The sequence below is a fragment of the Salvelinus alpinus genome, chromosome 9 (assembly GCF_045679555.1).
Source record: "Salvelinus alpinus chromosome 9, SLU_Salpinus.1, whole genome shotgun sequence".
NCBI lineage: Eukaryota > Metazoa > Chordata > Actinopteri > Salmoniformes > Salmonidae > Salvelinus > Salvelinus alpinus.
This window is the reverse complement of record NC_092094.1, coordinates 54,912,276-54,933,660: the sequence shown is the minus strand read 5'-3', so window position 1 is coordinate 54,933,660 and position 21,385 is coordinate 54,912,276. Positions and strand designations below refer to the sequence as shown.

Here is a 21,385-nt window from a genome sequence, read left to right as displayed (position 1 = left end):
GAAACCACTTTTTCTGTTAACTTCAGCGAATCACGACCTGCCATAGGGTATCAACAGTGACAAAGGTTGGCTGCTATTTAAAGGTGCTACACCTAGAATTTCTCAGAATTTCTCCGCTTTGTGGAAGCTAGGTGAATTGCACTAGGCACATTCAAAACAAATCCTCTCTCCCCCCGCATCACATTTTCCCATAACAAGGCTGAGAGTCGCGCTTGAGACTTATAATTTAGATTTTTTTGTTATTGGAAATATACTCCACAGCGATTTAGATGGTACAATGACTCCCTACACTGTTCAGTGCTTGTTTTATCACATAAACTGAAATTGAGCGAACAGTGTAGAATTTTAGAAACCTGGAAATTACAGAGCGATTTCTACATTGGTGACTTGACCCGATTTCCACTAGATAACACAGTCACAAAGTCAAAACAGCTTTCCCATTTTGACAACAGATGCAACTCTGATGGGAGAAATCAATAGGTGAATATCACAGCCAATCACAACATTTGTGGGTAATATTATGGACATTTTCTGAAATTACAATGCAGAAATACAAAAAAATCCTGTGTAGCACCTTTAAGTGATAGTTTCACTGTAAAATCAGTGTATTGGTGTGTGGGCAGCAACTTTTAAAGAGACCATACCAAATTATCTTTGCCATTTGAGAAAGAAAATGATAGCTAAATCCTGCGACCCCCAGCACCTATAACAAAATCAACAGTACAAAACCAAAGCTATTGATCTGTTTTAAGCTATTTATTTTGTGTCATCGTGTTGATTATTGCTTTCATACCAACATCACCAATCTGAGGCCAATGGATGTGTAATTTCCCCCAATTCGATTTGGTCAAACGTCAGTTTGTGTAATGTAGTAGGCCTAATACTGTCCATATCATGGAAAAGTTCCCCATAGTGACTGTGCAACAGCCCATTCCATCGACTTCCCTACTATATTCGTTTTTGTATTTGTACAGATTCCCAAATGAATGTAACAACTAATTTTACTATTGGGGTACATTTACACTCTTTTTCAACTAATCATCTTTTCATGATGAACGGGTCCTCACATTTGGACGAGCTCCCTCTGCGGTTGATGTGTCTACGAGGGTGCGCGTGCCGCTTTGGGAATCGTATTTGCTTTGTTTTCAAAGATGTGTCACTCCAGTCAGCCTACACACACTGAACAGATGGCGACCACGAGGTTAGAAGAGATTATCGAAGAGGAGGATATTTTCCTGAACAACAAAAGCCAAATTTGTCTTTTATATAGGCCTGCATAGAGTTTTTTGGGAAAGGCGTCCGGGAAAGTACGGAAGGGAGCTGTCAAAATGACAACAACGGACAACCAGCTGGACGAGTTCATGCACCTCGCGCTAAGAAAACAGCTATCCTACAGGTAAATGGATATCTATAATAACAATTTAAATAGCCTACTAACGTTACCCGTGTCTTTCAGTCAACTTTGGATGAGAGTGCTGTCCCAGGCTATTGCTTTTCCTCGGAGTCAGACTGCCGTAATCATGAATTCAAGTCTGAATGAATTACCATACAGTGGGAAATACTGTATTTAGGAATGTGAATGTTATATCCGTTCTAACTCTTAAATACGTTTTGAATGAGATTATAGACTAGTTTTATAGACTAGTTTTAGGCTAGGCTACAATATAACAGTGCTTGTTGATAATTCCATGAACCATGCTTGTCAATAATGCCTGCTCCTTTGTCCAACCAACATGACCCATAAACAGAAGTAGCCCAACTTGGGTATCTAGTAGAGCAGTTGATTATAACAGAATTAAATTGTTTTTTTTTCTTCCATCTATGACAAATAAATTTTTTTGAGGACAAAGCATGAAAGAGTCATGGTCCTTTACTCTTTCCAATTCACTTCCTGAAGAGGAGGGGTTATGAATATTTTCAGTTTCTATTCATTTTTCTCAACAGCTGGATTTTGCACTGACTAAGGCTAAATGTAATTAGAGAGAGAGAGAGAGCTCTGGTATCATCATCACTTTGATCATCCATAAACAGGCACAAAGCGACCCGTATCATCTCCCCAGTGATATCCTGTTCTTGTTCACACATTAACCCAATTAGGAGGCATCTGTCTGTTTTTTTTCTTCAAAGCTGTCATCTGAGATACAAGCCTATATCCATCATATCCCACTTAGACAACCATACCCTTTGAAAGACCTACACAGGGCTCATTAAAAGATCCTAATGATATTAAAGCCACAATGCCCCTTTTAATAGGACTGTGACTCATCTACTTGTTTGTTTTTTTGTGTTTCCAACAGTATCTTGTGTCTTTTGAAAAAGAGGGATTCCATTTTCAGTGCTGCTGTGGCTTCTTAAATCTGATTATCAGACCTTAAAAGATGTGTGTGTGTGTGTGTGTGTGTGTGTGTGTGTCTCATTTCATGTGCTCCACACTGCATTCATGATGCCATCTGTGTACAACTTCCTATGTTGGCAGGCCTGTGTGTTTGTGGAAGCAGGATGTCTGGCATACATGGTTCCGATCACACCTAAGCCCTATACTACGAATCAGGTTTGAGGTAACTTTGGTTATCCCGAGTTCAACTCGGGATAACCGGTACCACGAAAGTGGCTTACCTTTTGACCAGGTACATTTCTATGGCAACGAATCCGTTAGAAATAACCTGCTCCGGGGCAGGCTAACTTAGGGCTAACTCCATTTATTTTGAATGAAGTGTCTGAGCCACGAGTTGAGGACAAATGAAATCAGAGTCTCTCCGTCTCGCAAAGATTGCGTCATCGTCCCCTTCATTTGAGTAAGACGACTGATAAACGTTTGATTTAATCAAATGTTGTTTTTGTGTGTCAATTTTTTTTGTAATGTTATAATACCACATTGCACATTTAGACATGACAGAATGCATTTGAAACTTCACTCACACTAAAACTTTTTTATGACAATACAATTATTTTAGTGATACTATTTCCCACCATAGCCTACTGAATTTGCAAGAATCCTTTTCTTTCAATTTGATTTTGGCACAAATGAAAATGTGGCACTGACTCGCCCATTGATGGCTGTTTCAGCATTGTCTCGATGTAGAGTTCGAACTAGCCACGTGCATCATGCACGAGCAGTTACACGCCTGCTAGAGTTAGCGGCAGGCTGACAAGCAATATCCACCGTTGTAATATGGATAAAGCCTGAGCTAGCTAGCTTTAGAAAACCCTGAGCAGATCTAGCTTGCTTCGTAGTATACCACTCTGGTGCCAACTATACATTATGATACTACATGGGTTGAATGGTCTGTGGTCATGCATTTAAAAAAAATGTAAATTATAGATAGACTAACTGGCCAGAAACAGGTTTCCATTTTACATGACCACTGAAATGCAGCTCAAAGGAGATGTTTATGAAGGACATGAACCTGCATGTTGAGAAGTGTATGGGGAGTCTCAGGTTGTCATGCCAGATCTCCGAGAGGCTCTCTCACTCTCACTCTGTGTGAGTGTGCGAACAGTGACCAGGAGAGAACCGGGTTCACAGATATCTGTCTCCTGAGGACCCCTCACATGTAATCTTGTTTTCTGATAATCTAACTGAGTGTCAGGGTTATTTCACTGGTAAGAAACCTGATGTCAACCTGGTGTTTGCCCCGAGAAGCACCTGATGAACCATAACAAACAATGAAACTTTGTTTTGCTCTTGTGCCTTCAAGGCCTTTGAAATGACACAGAATTAATTTGAGAGTCATTTCAGGTCGTTTGGATGAAAGGTGGAATTATGTTGATCTACATGTATATCCCATGAATTGTAACGTAACTAGTACACTGTGAGTCAGAAGAGACTTTCTGTAGACGCACACTAACCATATTAGTTATTCACTGTTCTTCTATGGAGGCCTATCCCATATAGCTATTCAAAACTCAAAAGACAGGCACACTGAGTACAGTTACATGCACACAATAATACGATTCTTTTGAATAGTGAGATTAAGATAATAGTTAGATTTCAAAGTTTGCATGCTTTGTAGGAAGAACGATTTTCCTAATAATCTTGTTTACATGGACACATCTGAAATCAGGCTACCTGATGGGGCAGAAAATCACTCATCAAAATTCAAGTTCTACCACAGCGAGCGACCATTATATTATTGGGAAGTTCAGACATATAAAGTATGTATGTGAAAACTATTTCACTTCACTCCCGCAAAAGAAGGAAGCTTGCGCTGCTCCTGCTAGCAAATACACAGCTGTGACTCTGATTTAAGGGGTTTACATGTCCTAATGATTTGAAAAGACTTTGCAGAAAACCAGTAGTGGTGAGTGGGTAAAGTCACTGGTTAAGCCAAGCCATAAAAAAAAGCCATATTGCAACTTATGTGTTGTGATAATTGCTTTGTTTGCTCTATAACCTGTTAGTTCATATGCCATGTGACTGTGATATGTTTTTTAATGAACCTTTATTTAACTAGGCAAGAATATATTCAACCGCACCTTTGTTTCATCACAAAACTGGAGAGCAACCTCTTTATGGTGAAGTCCACAAAGCATATTGCATGTAACGAACAGTTACATGACCTACAGCATTTTTCGGACTACCAAACAGCTATTGATTTAGAACTACAGAGAGTTACTGCAAGTCTCAAAGAAAACAGGAGCTGCCTCCACTATTCCAGCACCATTTCAACTTCAACATTTGAAGTCATCAAATCACCAATGCTTAGTCTAATACAGTGACAACTAAAAGATACCAAAAACAATTTAGTCCAATCAACGTAAGCTAAATGTGATGGGGCTGTTCATGGTTCTGATTTGTGTGTGTTTGCGCAAGTAGAAAAACATGTTGTCTCACCCTACCTGTAGAGAAACGCCAATGCCATTCTGACTCTGTCATACAGTACACTCTTTTATTTTTGTTGTTGTACTAGGCTACCTGGCTAAAATGCTTGCCTGCTAGCCTAACTTCCTTTCATGGGCAACGTTAGCTAGTTAACATTAGCCTTCTACATCTAGCTACATATTGAACTTCTTCCTCTCAGTCCAGGGGCACAATGTATTTTATGGTTGAATCAGAATTGCCATTATAATCATTGGCCAGTACGGAGAATTAAGTCAAATCCCTATCTCCATCCATGGCTAATTTAGGAAAGTGACAATTTTTGTTTATCTAGCTTGCTAGCCACTGGAGGACAACAACAAAACGAGATGCAACAATTCAAGTTGTTTCTATCGATTGAAGTATTTCTCTGTGATAGGAGTGAAGCCAAATCCAAACTGGCTTCCGTTAACAACTTTTTTGTTGTTGGGTGTGTTGGGACCATTCACAGTTGAGCTCACTCAGTTTAGCTCAACGCTGATTGGCTACATTTACATTTAAGTCATTTAGCAGACGCTCTTATCCAGAGCGACTTACAAATTGGTGCATTCACCTTATGATATCCAGTGGAACAACCACTTTACAATAGTGCATCTAACTCTTTTAAGGGGGGGGGGGTTAGAAGGATTACTTTATCCTATCCTAGGTATTCCTTAAAGAGGTGGGGTTTCAGGTGTCTCCGGAAGGTGGTGATTGACTCCGCTGACCTGGCGTCGTGAGGGAGTTTGTTCCACCATTGGGGTGCCAGAGCAGCGAACAGTTTTGACTGGGCTGAGCGGGAACTGTACTTCCTCAGAGGTAGGGAGGCGAGCAGGCCAGAGGTGGATGAACGCAGTGCCCTTGTTTGAGTGCTATTCTTTTATACTTTTTTATCAAGGGAGGCCAAATGCTCGCTGGCTTCCCTTGCATTCAATGCAACGGACGGCAAAAATGTCATACTCTTTATGACAAGACCGCATCAGATAGATGGCCAGCATATACAGAGACAGAGGGGAGCTGATTCGCCTGCTCAGAGGCTACATTCAGCCTCTTACGACCTGAAGGAAAATTACGAAAACACAGAGAGACAAAAGATACATAATTGTATGTTTTGTTTCTTATTTTCTTGGTAAAAAAATTGGGGGAAGCCTGGCTTCCCTTGGCATCCATGAATACACGCCACTGCTGAAAACCAGGTGTTGTAATGGTGTGGGTCCTTTGTAGCTCAGTTGGTAGAGCATGGCGCTTGTAACACTAAGGTAGTGGGTTTGATTCCTGGGACCACCCATTTGTAAAATGTATGCGCGCATGACTAAGTCGCTTTGGATCAAAGCGTCTCCTAAATGGCATATATTTGTAAACTCAGCAAAAAAAGAAACTACCCTTTTTCAGGACCCTGTCTTTCAAAGATCATTCGTAAAAATCCAAATAACTTTACAGATCTTCATTGTAAAGGGTTTAAACACTGTTTCCCATGCTTGTTCAATGAACCATAAACAATTAATGAACATGCACCAGTGGAACGGTCTTTAAGACACTAACAGCTTACAGACGGTAGGCAATTAAGATCACAGTTATGAAAACTTAAGACACTAAAGAGGCCTTTCTACTGACTCTGAAAAACACCAAAAGAAAGATGCCCAGGGTGCCTGCTCATCTGCGTGAACGTGCCTTGGGCATGCTGCAAGGTAGCATGAGGACTGCAGATGTGGCCAGGGCAATAAATTGCAATGTCCGTACTGTGAGACGCCTAAGACAGCGCTACAGGGAGACAGGGCGGACAGCTGATCGTCCTCGCAGTGGCAGATCATGTGTAACAACACCTGCACAGGATTGGTACATCCAAACATCACACCTGTGGGACAGGTACAGGATGGCAACAACAACTGCCCGAGTTACATCAGGAATGCACAATCCCTCCATCAGTGCTCAGACTGTCCGCAATAGGCTGAGAGAGGCTGGACTGAGGGCTTGTAGGCCTGTTGTAAGGCAGGTGCTCACCAGACATCACCGGCAACAACGTCGCTTATGGGCACAAACCCACCGTCGCTGGACCAGACAGGACTGGCAAAAAGTGCTCTTCACTGACGAGTCGCGGTTTTGTCTCACCAGGGGTGATGGTCGGATTCACATTTATACTGTACTTAATACAGCTGGTGGCCACACCAGATACTGACTGTTACTTTTGATTTTGACCCCCCCCTTTGTTCAGGGACACATTATTCCATTTCTGTTAGTCAAATGTCTGTGGAACTTGTTCAGTTTGTCTCAGATGTTGAATCTTGTTATTTTCATATAAATATTTACACATGTTAAGTTTGCTGAAAATAAACGCAGTTGACAGTGAGAGGACGTTTCTTTTTTTGCTGAGTTTATATACAGTACCAGTCAAAAGTTTGGACGCACCTACTCATTCCAGGGTTTTTCTTTATTTTTACTATTTTCTACATTGTAGAATAATAGGGAAGATATCAACACTATGAAATAACACATACGGAATCATGTGGTAACCAAAAAAGTGTTAAACAAATCAAAATATATTTTATATTTGAGATTCTTCAGTTGCCACCCTTTGCCTTGATGACAGCTTTGCACACTCTTGGCATTCTCTCAACCAGCTTCATGAGATAGTTACCTGGAATGCCTTTCAATTAATAGGTGTGCCTTGTTACTTTAAATATTAATTTGTGGAATTGCTTTCCTTCTTAATGCGTTTGAGCCAATCAATTGTGTGACAAGGTAGGGGTGGTGTACAGAAGATAAACGTATTTCGTAAAAGACCAAGTCCATATTATGATTAGAACAGCTCAAATAAGCAAAGAGAAACGACCGCCCATCATTACTTGAAGACATGAAGGTCAGTCAATCCGGAAAATGTCAAGAACTTTGAAAGTTTCTTCAAGTGCAGTCGCAACAACTCTGATGAAACTGGAGGAGGTGTGATGGTGTGGGGGTGCTTTGCTGATGACACTGTCTGTGATTTATTTAGAATTCAAGGCACACAGCATTCTGCAGTGATACACCATCCCATCTGGTTTGTGCTTAGTGGGACTATCATTTGATTTTCAACAGGACAATGACCCAAAACAGACCTCCAGGCTTTGTAAGGGCTATTTGACCAAGGAGAGTGATGGAGGGCTACATCAGATGACCTGGCCTCCACAATCAACCGACCTCAACCTAATTGAGATGGTTTGGGATGAGTTGGACTGCAGAGTGAAGGAAATGCGGCCAACTAGTGCTCAGCATATGTGGGAACTCCTTCAAGACTGTTGGAAAAGCATTCCTCATAAAGCTGGTTGAGAGAATTTCAAGAGTGTGCAAAGCTGTCATCAAGGCAAAGGGTGGCTACTTTGAAGAATATAAAATACATTTTGATTTGTTTAACACTTTTTTGGTTACTACATGATTCCATAACATATTTCAGAGTTTTGATGTCTTCACTATTATTCTACATTGTTGAAAATCGTCAAAATAAAGAAAAATCCTTGAATGAGTAGGTGTGTCCAAACTTTTGACTGGTACTGTATATTAGGGCTTGGTGGTATACCATATTTTACTATATACTGGTATTGATGCTTTGACCGGTTTGGGTTTTTACTTTACATTTGATAACAGTTTTTAAATGTTTGGTTTGTTAAATGTGATATGCAGTGTGTGACGTCCATTTTTATAGTAAACACCGCTACTTGAGTCATCCCTCTCCGCTCTCTCTCTCTCTCTCCATGCCACTCTCCACACAGACCTAGCCCTGTCCCCTGTCACTAAACAAGCGCTTTTGTTGTTGCTTGACCACGAGAGACTTGCGTTCAGTCTGTATGGTCAATGCAGCACATGCAATAATGTTGATGACAACGATGTTGTTTCCACTTCTTAATATAAATCCACAAGCGTTCTATAATTACACAATTAGTTTGTGTTTCTTACACCTGTAAACAGCTAGTTTGTCTTTTCTTTGCAAGTTAAACTAAATCGTGTTACCTGGCTGGCTAGGTAGCTAGCTAATAAATGTACTGAGTCAGATCAAAAATAGCTAGCTAATACAGCCTGATACCAGTTCTGGTGTAGGACTAAATCAGCATGTTGTTTGTGCAACAGTATTTTCTAAATCAAAGAGGAATAGGCGAAGCATGAATATGTTGGCTATATGAAGAAACATTTAATGTAATAAAGATGATAGGGTTCCCTAGGAAACACTGAACATCATCCTAGCCTGTTACAATAACTCCTCCCTGTTTTTTTTTCATTTGTTGTCATGTCAAACAACACTGTATTCAAAGTGCCCACTATTATATTCTAACTATAGAATTAGAATAAACATTATATTTCCATGATTCCAACAGTTCACCCAAGTGTTTTAATCTAAATTGCAAGTCAAATCGCAATTTCAAAATTTGGTTAAAAATAAGGCAATTGTTTTTGCCCATATCATGCAGCCCTACATGGCAGTGTGGATTGATCTCAAATGAGTGCAGAAAATGCAGAAATTGATGGAAATGCAGGAAATTATTTTAGGTTGAAGTTGAATTGAACAGTATTAAACAATCAGAATGGAGAAAGACCCATTGAAATCACTTAGAATGGATGTGTTACCACTGTATGGTCACGCACTACTCATAAAGCAAATTTAGAATTTGTATTATTCAAATACATAAAATACCATCGTACCGTCAAACATTTGAAAAATAGCTTGATAAGATATTTTGGCCATGTCGCTCAGGACTAATATATACAGTTTATATATATTACAGTTGGCGTATGCTTACTTCGATTATGACCGTAGGCCAATTTAAGATAAGCAGAGTAAGGTGTTTACATGACTAATGTCATACTCAACTTACTGCCATGATCAGTTTAATATATAATTATTAATGTGCATGTAAACATACTCTCACTGACTGACAGAATGGAGAACATCAGTACAGTGGTTGCTTGACTGAACTTTGAACACCAAGCCCCAAAAGTAATTCCTACTGCAGGCAGCTAGCTCAGTAACATCTTATCTGCATCCCAAATAGCACCCTATTCCCTATTGAGTGCACTACTTTGACCAGGGGCATCTTAATTGAATCAGGCAGCCCTGTTGCACGTCACCTGAGCAGTTGTTCGAGTGAATCAGTCAGAGGTGGTGTGTTCGTTTGTGGAGAGAGGGTGGGCACTGGGCAGGACACCTGGGCTGGCACATCAAACCATTGCCTTTAAATTACTTTAATTCATCAGAGGGACAGACAGAGAGTAGCCCGGTGTCCAGCAGAGATAATCCTCAAAGGGGGGGGGTTCTGATTCAGACATTAAAGGGAATGATGCATAAAAGGAAATGAGCTCATCCATGATGCTCCCTGGGTGGCAGATGCCATGCCGAGTTGTTGCATTCAAGTATCACATTTTGATTACTTACTTACCGTAACCTGATAAATAACATGGTCATTACAATGACATATTGGCTGTTTATGATTTTACCTGATGGTTGCATTGAGTTTAGATGAGCCTATATCATATTCTGGTAGATACTAGCTGTGTCACTAAAATACCTGCGTTCAAATACATGCATATTTGAATTTTAAATACTTATTTTCTGTGTATATGAGTTTTCAAATATTGTGGCAGAATCAACTTCTTCTATATGAAGTACTTGAAATTATTTTCTAATAATTTCTATAAATATTTAAAACGACTTGTTTCCAAATACATTTTAAATACCCCTAGAATAGTGATTGGAAGTTCGGCTCTTTTTACTGACTCAGATCTTTTCAACTCGTTCAGTCAAAATAACAAATCTTTCGTCATTTCGTTCATTTGATTCAGTAGGCTAATCCTGCGAGTACGGAGGACCCCCTACCGGCGAACGAGGAACAAAAAAATCGGAAGAATTATGATTCTACGAGCCTCGTTCACCATAGGGGCCTTATTGCAGCTGTTTTGTGATTGAGACTTTTAAACGTGTGCTTCAGATAATTGCTAGGCATACAACTACGATTATTTCTTGATACTGCCTTTGAAATTAGGTTTAGTTGCTGCCGCAACTGGACTAGATTGTGAACGACTCAATTGCATGAGTTGACTGCCGCGAAGGAGATAAGCACAATATCGTTCATGAACTGCAACAGCCCCCCAAACGATTCGTTCTCGAGTTCGAGCTTGTTGAAGCAGGCTGTATGTTTTGGTAGTCAATAACATTCAATAGTCAATTAATTGCACTCATGCACTTGCACTTAATTGCACCATGCGATCAATTAACAGTTTAAAACATGTATATATTTTTTGTCGATACTTTCTGCAGAACGATCTATTTTCCTGCGGAAGAGTGCTTATTAATCCTGTTTTATTCATTGCAGCCAGAAGGCGAAATGAATGACTAAATTGAACGAGTCACTCTGAAAAATGAATCATGACTCTCGAGTCAGTAAAAATAGTAATTAAAAAAGAACGAGTCGTTCGCTAACTGCACATCACTACCCTAGAACCAAACAGACCTGGGATCAGTTTCCCAACATCATCTTAAGACGAAGTGCATCGTTATAACCTTCGTGGTTGCATCGTTAAATCTCCAAGCTGTTTCTCAAAACCATCGTTATTAACGTTCCACTTGAAAACGCTCGTAATCTAACGCCTGCCTCAGCTGTGGTGTGCTTCGTTAGATGCTTTTTTGCCCTCCCGCATCACTTTATACACAGAAGATCTCCACTAACCATAGAGGCACAATATATTGAGAATGTGCTTATCCTCCCGCGAACTTTAGACCATGCATATGCACATTTTCTAGTGGTTGAAGTATTGCATTGCAAAAAGGCAAAAGTTGCTTCGTAGCCTTGTGCAAATGGGGACTATACTGTATGATGATTTATTCAGAACAAAAAAGCAGGTAGCTAAATATAATGACAAGATGCAATCATTTGCTGGTAGTAAGAAGAAAATCTATTTATTTGTATCTTTGCATTCTAAAATAATTAGAAATGTATTTCATTTCCATGATCATTGCAGAATAAATTCCTAAACTTTTCTGACTGTGACGGTTTCATTCTCGCGAAATAGCATATAGGCCTACAACAAGTTAGGATAGGCTACCATTTGCCCCATCTCTCATTTAATTGGACCCTCTTCGCGGTAGTAAACAAATAAGCTGCTGGTATTTAAAGTATTTTTCCCTATGCCGAGTTCTGTTTTCTATATATATTTTTTCTTCCTGGTTTTGGATTTCTTTCAGTGTTTTAACTCTCAATATTACAATTATTCTTAGAGAAACAACAAAAATGCATGTTCTGTGTCCATGTCTATGCTTAAATACTAACAAATGTAATTGCGCATCTAGCAAGAGAGTAATGTGTCAGTCTGGCGATGTTTCTGTTAGGTCTACTGCTGCACCACATGTCATGGCAGAGTTTGTAAAACAATGGCCACCGAATTGATACAAATAATAATGATATAGTTATTTCAGGTAAGCCTACTTTGCAGTTAACATTTAATTGAGAAGGTTTTTGGGGAAAGTCTTTGTTTACCCACACGACTGTTATCACTAGCATCGCTAACTGGCTACATACGGCGTGATAAACAAACTCGCGCACCAAACAGACAGACGGGGGCAATATTCATGGATATTAATTGGCAGATATTGTGTTGCGTTTGGCTTTTTAAGCCAATAGTGGCTAACCAGGGGTGGGATAATGTCAATGTGGCTTTGATTGAATAGTAGCCAGGAGCTTTTTGTTTATGACAGCTTGCGATGGAACAAATTAGAAAATGTACTTTCAGAATTGCTTGGCGAGCTAATCGTAGGTGGGTAGCTCGCAATCTACCTGTTGGAGACCCCTACTCTATGTGATCCGATTCGAAGCGCATTTTAATGGTAGAATAGATGGTTCACCATTTTCATTGACGTTTGTAGGCTACATCTAAATACTGTAATGTCAAATTTCTCGAGCAGCATAGACAATATTTAATTTTATAAGCACAATACATATCATAACTATTGCACCTTTCTGGCCATGATGAGTTCATATTCCCGAAGTAGCAATACAACAAAATACCATGGACATCTCATTTAGTTGGGCCTATTAGATAGATAGGCTATTGTAATTTCAAGTTTTGGTGAACAGACAGTTGATCTTTTACATTGAAGTGTGTCGCTAACACTGTAAATTGGCCTGCTGGCATATTTAGGTTTGGGAGAAAGTAAATGCAAAACATTATTGAATTCAAATAATCTGTTTACAGGTCCACAACAATTTGCAATTGTCTTTGTGTTTCAGAAACGGTCAGATACAGCAAATGTCACTGCAAAAAAAAGCATTCTGCTAACGCATCCAAAGACATTTGATCAAGTTCGCCGTTGATATGTCCTTTAGATATACAATGTTGGCCTAATTCTAATACTTCCAAAGTATACAGCAAATAAAGGTGTTATTGTCACCAGAAAAGGTGAATTATGGGTGTTAATCAAGCAGAGTTGTAAAGCTTGTTCACTCGCACACAGTTTTATGACAGGTCAGATTTATAACGGGAAACATGGTAAGTATGGCGTGCGCCAAGTTTATAAATCTCTATTTTTGTGTGTGCACTGTCTTTTCATAAATGGGGCACTCAGATATTTAGTGTTACATTTATCCAACGGTTATAAATGAGGCCCCTGGTCTTGCAGTTACACTAGTTAACTAACTGTTACTCCAAAAATATGGACAAAGTCTTTCAGTTACACTAGCTGACTAGCTGTGTCTCAAGTTTTGGACAAAGTCTTTAATTTTTCAACTGTCCTGAACTTGACTCTAGAACTTGACATTCCCTGCTGGTCCCGCAGGAGTCCTGTTCCCATGTCAACTTCTAATGCACACTGCCTGCATGCTACAACCCACACACACACCAGTTGGTGGACACCGCTGTACCGCAGAATGTTCCATCTGCCCGTTTCTGTTTGGTACAGTGCTGAGTGAGGGAAGAGGAGGGCCTTTTTCTCTACTTCATTTGGGATAGCTGATGAAGTGTGCATATATGGAGTGATGGTTCTGCTTGCTTATGTGTATGTGTGTGTGTGTGTGTGTTCAGCTGTGTTAGTGTGTGTGTTTTATGAAAATCTGGTTCGAATTGAAAATGATGAAAATCGAAGCTGTGCTTGGTGTCTTTTGTATATTCATCATGCCTGCACTGGAAACACATGACACTTCATAACACACCAAGTCATAGACTAGTGTAGCTTCTCTAGTTTGCCAGAATATGTCCAATTCTAATTTTGTAATTTAACGTGTTCACAGTGTACTTCCCCTTGTAGTTTGATTGTAACTGAATACACCAGTTGCAATAGAACAGCATCGTTAACAGCATTCAGATGTGAACAGCATATGACCAACATTGTATAATACCGCTCCTTGTCATTTCCATGCAGTGTTGAGATGGTGTCCTACTCGTAATATCCGATTCTGTCTGTGGGTTTTGTTGTGTGATAACTAACTCTGCTCGGCCCCATGAGCTGACCTCTGTCAGTGATGTGTCATGACAGTCAGCCAGGCAGAGGAGGTTTGCTGGAAGGGTTCAAATTGATAAGTGACCTTAAATGTCAAACCATAAAAACAATCCCCATCCCGCCCACGCACAGAACGGGGGAAACCGCAACCCTTTTGGGTAAGACCTGTTTTTCTTTCGACTCCCTCATCATCAAACGAAACCGTCATCAATGTGAGAACACACATCTATCCGCTGCCATGCAATACTGTGGTGTTCTCGATTGTGGGAGCCACGAGTCTCTCTCTATCTCTATAGCCCCGGGGCTGGAGCTGGTAGGACTGAAATAGTGCTGCTGTTCTTGTGAAAATAGCAGACTGACTGCACAGGCTGGCAAAATGACCTGTCAGGCAACCACAGCAGCACATACAGTACATGCCCATGTGATTGCTTGTTATGAACCCATGCCTGCATGGCTAATGAGGGCCTGCTGTAACATGGCATATTCATTAATCGCAGGTCCCTTGTAACAAGTGCACCCCATGACCAAAGCGAATATAGCTATTAACCCAGTCACACACATACTATATATAGAAAACCACTGAGACTATACTATAGTATAAATTGTCATTTTTCTCTGCTTACTATATGACATGGTTTGACCATGTGATGTGAAATAAAGAGGCCTTTGGTCACGGTCACTAAACATCAAACCTTTCTCTCACTTTTTGAAGATGTTTCCTGTTTAGTGATTGCAGTTAGTGGCACTGCAATCACTTACACAAGACGTGACCTATTTTGTAATGACTTAGTACTGGTTTCCAGTTTCTTAACAAGAAGAAGATGATTAGTAATATTGTCCGTAACAATGGGGAAGTTGAATCAGGATACGGAGAACAATAAAAAGGCTTTAAGGGGGGCTCGCTCTTGGTGACTTTGTAGTCTCTCGTAACAGACTGTGGACTCTGAGTTTAGGTTTTTGTGGTCTGCGTCGAGAGATAGGGGACTGACAGGATATAAACACAAATGAAGAAACATCAGTGCAAAAGGATCTTGCCTTGTCACAGGTAATGTGGGAGGCACCAACCTACTCTGATTAATTGCACAATTTATTTTACTAAACACACCAAAGTAAAATTGTACCCGTTGAAAAATGTAGTTCTGTGCTGTATCCTATCGTTAGAATATTGGCTGCTGCCTTGTTGTTTTCTGTTGGCGCTGGTGCAGCAGAGAAAGCATATGTCCTCTGTCTGCGTGGGCTCATGTGTGGGTGTTGGTAAAAAAAAAAAGAAAAGCAGATGATATGGATTTTTGTTGCCGGTAAAGTAAATCACTTCTCTACTGTATGGTTGCTCACTTATGGCCTTTGTTTTCCTGTATTGCAAATGTATGTGTTTGTATCACGTCCTATGCTAGACATTTATCCTCTGAACATTTAATTTCTATCTGACTGGCTTTATCGCTTTTAACTGTGTTGACATGTCAATTCAGTCCTTAGTCTGCTTTCAAGTTTAAATATTGAGGCATGATGCGTGAGTAATTGTCATCGCACACTCAGCATCTTCCTCAATGATTGAATTACACTGTATCTTCACTAGATGGAGCCCAAACCACTCCAAAATGGTTTGCCCCAAATATCTGCTATCATCACCCACTTGTACATTTTTTGGCCTCTGCATCCCTCTGAAAGTATGTTGTAACATGCATACAACCTCTTTACACATACCTCTGCATTACTTTTCACCTTGTGAAATACAGTAAGTTTAAACAGATTTTTTTGTTGTTGTATCATCTATTGATTAGGCTTGATATGAACTATAACCTGGGTCATGTTTATTAAGGCATTAAACAGAAGAAAACGGACTGAAACCTCCCAACGGTTTCCATGAAATACGCTTTAGTTTTATTTTCCTGTACGGTGTGCCCTAATGAAAACCACCATGGCCTAAAAACTGACTAGACTGTACACCCATGCAAAGTGTTCTTCGTTTCCCCATGGCTTATGTTTGGGTGTTTCACTTATCCAAATGAGGGGGGATGAGGGGATTACTGATTTTGGGAAATGTGTCCTTCTAAATGTAGATTTAATGATTTGTCCATGGGGGTGCTCATTTGTATAGACTGAATTTTGTACTGTAGGGGATGTAGCTATTCCCAAAACTGGTGGCTGTTCCATTGTGATTTTCAACAGAAAATGCCATAGGCATGTTTGACTGCTGTTACTTAGTAGTAGGCCTATTTGTTATTGTTTCGTTGAGGTTTTGATATTTGACTTCTGGATAATAGGAACTTCGATAACACATCACAGAGTATCAAATCAGAATCATCTACCATGTTCTCTGCATTCTGAAAACACAATACACAGAATGCGTAGATGATTTTGATTTGATACTCTGTGATGTGTTCTCTCAGTGACCTGTAACCTTAGATAAGACTGGCATCAATGCTCTTGTATTTTCATAGAGCTTTAATATCTAGGAGAAGGACTGAGTCCCTCCATAACCTGAGCAGTGCAATCACCGCAATGTGTTATCTAACAGTCCCACTACTGTGGCGGGGTGTGCTCATGTAACATACATTTTAGTGAGCAGTGAGGTATAATTAGCAATTAAACCGAGATACAGTGTAAACACAATTAACTTTGTTTGGATTAATTTTGACCTTTCCCGACGTCATTGATAAAGGTATCTGCCTCGGTTACTTCAGGTAAAACCCAGGTGTGCCCGAAATGGCACCCTATTCCCTACATAAGGCTCTGGTCAAAGTAGTCCATTATGTAGGGAATCGGGTGCCATTTCAGACCCACAGTGTCCTTTTTTTTCTATTTTTTTCCCTCTACTGTGTTCTCCTGTGCCCCCGGAGCTCTGCAACTCTTATCTCCATTTGAAAGCATCCGCGTGGGGCATTCCTCCAGTCTGGGCCTGTGTAACTGTCATGGCACAACCTGTAATCCTTGATACGCAACACAAACTGAAACTGGGGCACCACATCACCATCATTCCTGGAGGTATCATCATAACCCAATTCTGTTACGCAATCATGACCCGAGTTGTAAATTTTGTGGAGTGAGATGGTCGACCCATCCTGGAAACAGCCTCGGATTATTACAGCATCGCGCTGATCCGCCAGACGCCCACTGCACCTCTTTTTTTAATTGGCTGTCAAAAAATAACTTTGGCTATCCTTCAGAGCGGTGCACCGAGCTGAACTCCAGCTCATAACGGCAGCCCAGGGGAGGTGGCAGCCACGCGCATGTGGTGAAGATCTCTGCGTGGGACTCACTGCTGCGGCCGTGTGAACTCTCAGCTTCTGCAGCGGCACTCTCTATCGCTAAAAGTGGGGTGGTGTGTGTGAGAAAAAAAAAAGCGCTGGATAGATGGATGGATGGCGTGGGCATTTTTTCACCCATCTTTATGTAAAGCGTATGTGGGAGGGAAGCCGGAGCGGAGTACATTGCAAAGAGAGAGTGGGGAACTGGAAATGTGATCGAAGTGAGAGGCAGGACTTTGGTCAGGCGGTTATACATACCGCCTGGTTTTAAATAGAGGGATGGATTGATGTGTTCAAATAAAAAATGAGGTGCTTTTGTTTAATTTCATGCCCTTGTATAGTGAAGCAATGGGACCCGCAACTTCCTTATTATCATAATAAGCAGACGTGTGGTTCTGTGGTTAAACAGGATGTGTTATAAATTAGGTTGAGCTCTTGTATGCTGTCAGCTTTCGACATGCTTTAGGCTATATTTGGATATTTGGACACATTTAGCTCATTTTCGTTCCCTTCCACACACTCAATTTAGGCATTTTTCATTAACGACCAATAGGTGGCAACGCACTCACATAATACTCTCGGCCAATGGGAGAGAAAGTAAGAGGGAGGGGAGGGACAGAGAGAGAAAGCAAGGGAGAGCTACAGAGATGAGTGGGAGATAAAAGTATGTGCAAGAGAGTGAAAGGAAGGGAGATGACATTGAAGCAAGAAAGGAAACATATGCGAACAAGAAGCCACAGGTAGGCCTTGTTCTTGCTTGTTGCTTCATCTGGGTATGACACTTCCTGGATTGTTTGAAATAGTCCCATAGAAGGTGAGCCAGCCAGTGTGTGTTGTGTGGTGGTGAGAGTAGTAGTAGTGCCAGGAGAGAGAGAGCGCAGCCTGACCAGGAAACACAAACAGCAGAGCGGGGAGAGAGGCTTCCTCTGACGGTGGCATTGGAGGAAGAGAGTGAGGAAGCCAGTTGGGAGAGAAGACCAGACCAGCCTGTGGAGGAACAGGAGAGACATTTCAGTTCGAATGATACTGCTGCCTGCAGCTCAACAGAGCTGTGTGTGGTGAGCGACTACCACACGAGGAGTGCACACACCAAGTTTGTCTCTGTAGAGTTTCCCTCCTCTGCGCTCTTGTGTCAAACTTGACATGTGAGAAAGGAAACAGGGATACAGAAGACTAATTGTCGATTTCCTGTTTTGTTTTTTCTCTAATTTCCTCCCTTTTTTTGAATGGGGGAAAGAACGGCCAGAGTGTAGTTGCTGCTTATTGCTGCTGGGGACTTTTTTGTTGTTCTTATGGCCTCTTGCTGCCTGGCCTGGGGCTGTGTGGACTCTGTGACTCCTCTGAAAGGAGAGGAGAAGCTCTGTGTGTGAGAGAGAACTGAGAAACAACCATTTAAGAACATCGGCCATGGAGCAGCCCGAAGAGGAGCAGGAAGGAGCGGGGGCTTCCCCCGACCCTGACGAGACTCTGCAGGATGGAGACGAACCCTACACCTCTGCCTCGCCGGCCTCTTCGTCCTCCTCCTCTTCCTCCAGCCCAGTCCTGCCCTCCGCTGCCGCCGCCATCCGCTGCCCCCACACCACCAAGAACTTCACACTGCGCATGTTTGGCAGGAAGTGAGTATGCATACTGTAGCCACTGGCATACCACACACCCCCGCAAGTTGGGGGATGGCCCGCGGGCTCTAGGGCCCCCCCCCCAAAATACAAAAATAAATGTGTAGAATAGCAGGAACTTTGCTTTAAAAATTCTCTCAACCTCATTGCAAAATGTGTAGAATAGCACAAGATTAGCAAAAAAAACTGCAACATTTTCTCTCTGCCCCATGGCAATATGTGTAGAATAGCATGAGATTAGCTATAAAACGCTACGCTAGCTGCAGCAGAGTGGTTGTGGAAATGTTGAAGGAGTGTTCCCACAACCACTTAGCGGAGACAGATGAGTGAAAACATAACGTTGCCAAACTGTGGCAGATGGAGACGTTATGGAAATATTGCAAAAACGTTCTGCGCTGAAAGGCTACAGTCAGTGGCTTACCCCCCCCCCCCCCCACGCAAGGTCTGAGCAAGGGACATCCAGGGGGCACCATAGCCCATGGGCCACCCTGTGCCTTTATTTCCAGTGTGCCTTTATTTATTCTCAGGCATATGACACAATGACAGCCTGGTCCCAGATCTGTTTGTGCTGTCTTTTCAACTCCTATGGCCATTTCCAAGACTCCACAAACAGATCTAGGAGCAGGCTAACACAACGATGCTACGGTATTGGTGTGACTGTGAGAGTTGAACCACAGAATGAGAGTCATGATGGAAATTTGGGAGCTACGGTTCTCTCTGAACTTGATCAGCGCCGCCGAAGCGCATCACTGGGCCAGATAATCACTGAGAGGGTCTTCAGTTGAACAAAAACAAACAGTTTTAGCGTCAGACGATCAGTGCTGTTCTGCAGTCACAGGTGCTTTCAGTTTACTGTCTTGGAGAGCTTTCTGTTTTTGTTTTACTGGTGACTGTTTCATCCCCTTGAACTATCCAGTCAGGTGCGTCACTAGAGTCTAAACAGGTGCAACGTCGTGTTTTATAACACTCGGCCTCCCAAGTGGTGCAGCGATCTAAGGCATTGTATTGCAGTGCTAGAGGCGTCACTACAGACCCTGGTTCGTTCCCAGGCTGTGTCACAACCGGCCGTTATCGGGAGTCCCGTATGGCAGCGCACAATTGGCCCAGAGTCGTCCGGGTTAGCGGAGGATTTGGCCGGGGGGTAGGCCGTCATTGTAAATAAGAATTTGTTCTTAACTGATTTGCCTAGTTAAATAAAAAAAATATTGGCATTATAGTACTGTTTCGACGTAGGCTACTTCAACTGCAGCGGTGTATTTGATCTGTGCATGTGCCAGCACCAGCAGTGCAAACCTCCCAACTGAGTGTGGAAAAACTGAAAGTATGCATTTTAGAAATAGTTTCACGTACAAACTTTATATGCCCGAATCAACGTTGTCTTGGCATTATAGTACCATTTTGTGAGTTCTGTCTATCATTGGTCATTAATTGTATGCGACGAAACCATCTCATGAGCCTTGCTGTAGTCGGGGCAAATTGTCTAAAGTTAAGTATATTAATGGTCAAAATCAAGTTAACAAGAGGTATGCTTTGTCTTTATTGTTAACAAGAGGGATACCACACTTGTGGTTTAGTGTTCAGTACAACAGTTAATTTTCCTCTGTCGTGGGAAAGGCTAGTGACCCTGAGTGCCATCTGCTTGGTTCAACAACTATTAATGTATTTCCTCCTCATGATACATGCAGCAGTAATTGCAACATGACTTGACCTTGTGTACATTAAGCATTCATTATGCTTTCAACGACAGATCCGAGATATGCTTAAGCTGTCGTGAATTAAAAGGTAACAAGTGCACTTTCAAATTTAATCACGCCGTTACATTAATCTCACGGCGCGATCTCCCATGGCCCTCTAAATATAGCGGGTTTTAATGGATTGGCAGAGCAATTAATGAAAAACTGTAATTTTTAGGCCCTGCTGGGAGCCTCATCGCTACCAAGGGGAACTAAAGCCCCGAACAGACTGTAGGATTTTTGCCGTCTTATACCCAGATTTTGCTGGCCCAGACAAAATGTCCACATCGTGGGCAAATTCTTAGGTCATAAACGATTGTCGGACGTCTTGGCTTGTCCAGTGTGACAGGGTCTAGGTCTACCGATTTAAGTACCACTGCGTGCGGTCATAGGCTCCGACAAAGTTCTGTCAATGTCAGACATTTTTTGCTGTTCCTGGTGACTGACAAATAGAAACACGGCCTGAACTGATATAATATTATAGTTTTATTTCAAGATGT

General features: G+C 41.5%; 1 protein-coding gene across 3 annotated transcripts in view; it reads left to right on the top strand.

The window, feature by feature from the left end:
• The first annotated feature begins 1,057 nt into the window (after nt 1-1,057).
• Nucleotides 1,058-21,385, top strand: part of dgkzb (diacylglycerol kinase, zeta b) — a 95,373-nt gene continuing 75,045 nt past the window's right edge. The window contains exon 1 of one of the 3 annotated variants that reach the window (XM_071326722.1): nt 1,058-1,396. In XM_071326722.1, the coding sequence (XP_071182823.1) occupies nt 1,329-1,396 (68 nt within the window). In that variant the 5' untranslated portion in view covers nt 1,058-1,328. Of the gene's footprint in view, nt 1,397-15,128; nt 15,334-18,177; nt 19,153-21,385 lie in introns of those variants that run through there. The other 2 variants (XM_071326723.1, XM_071326721.1) reach the window with 2 other exon arrangements.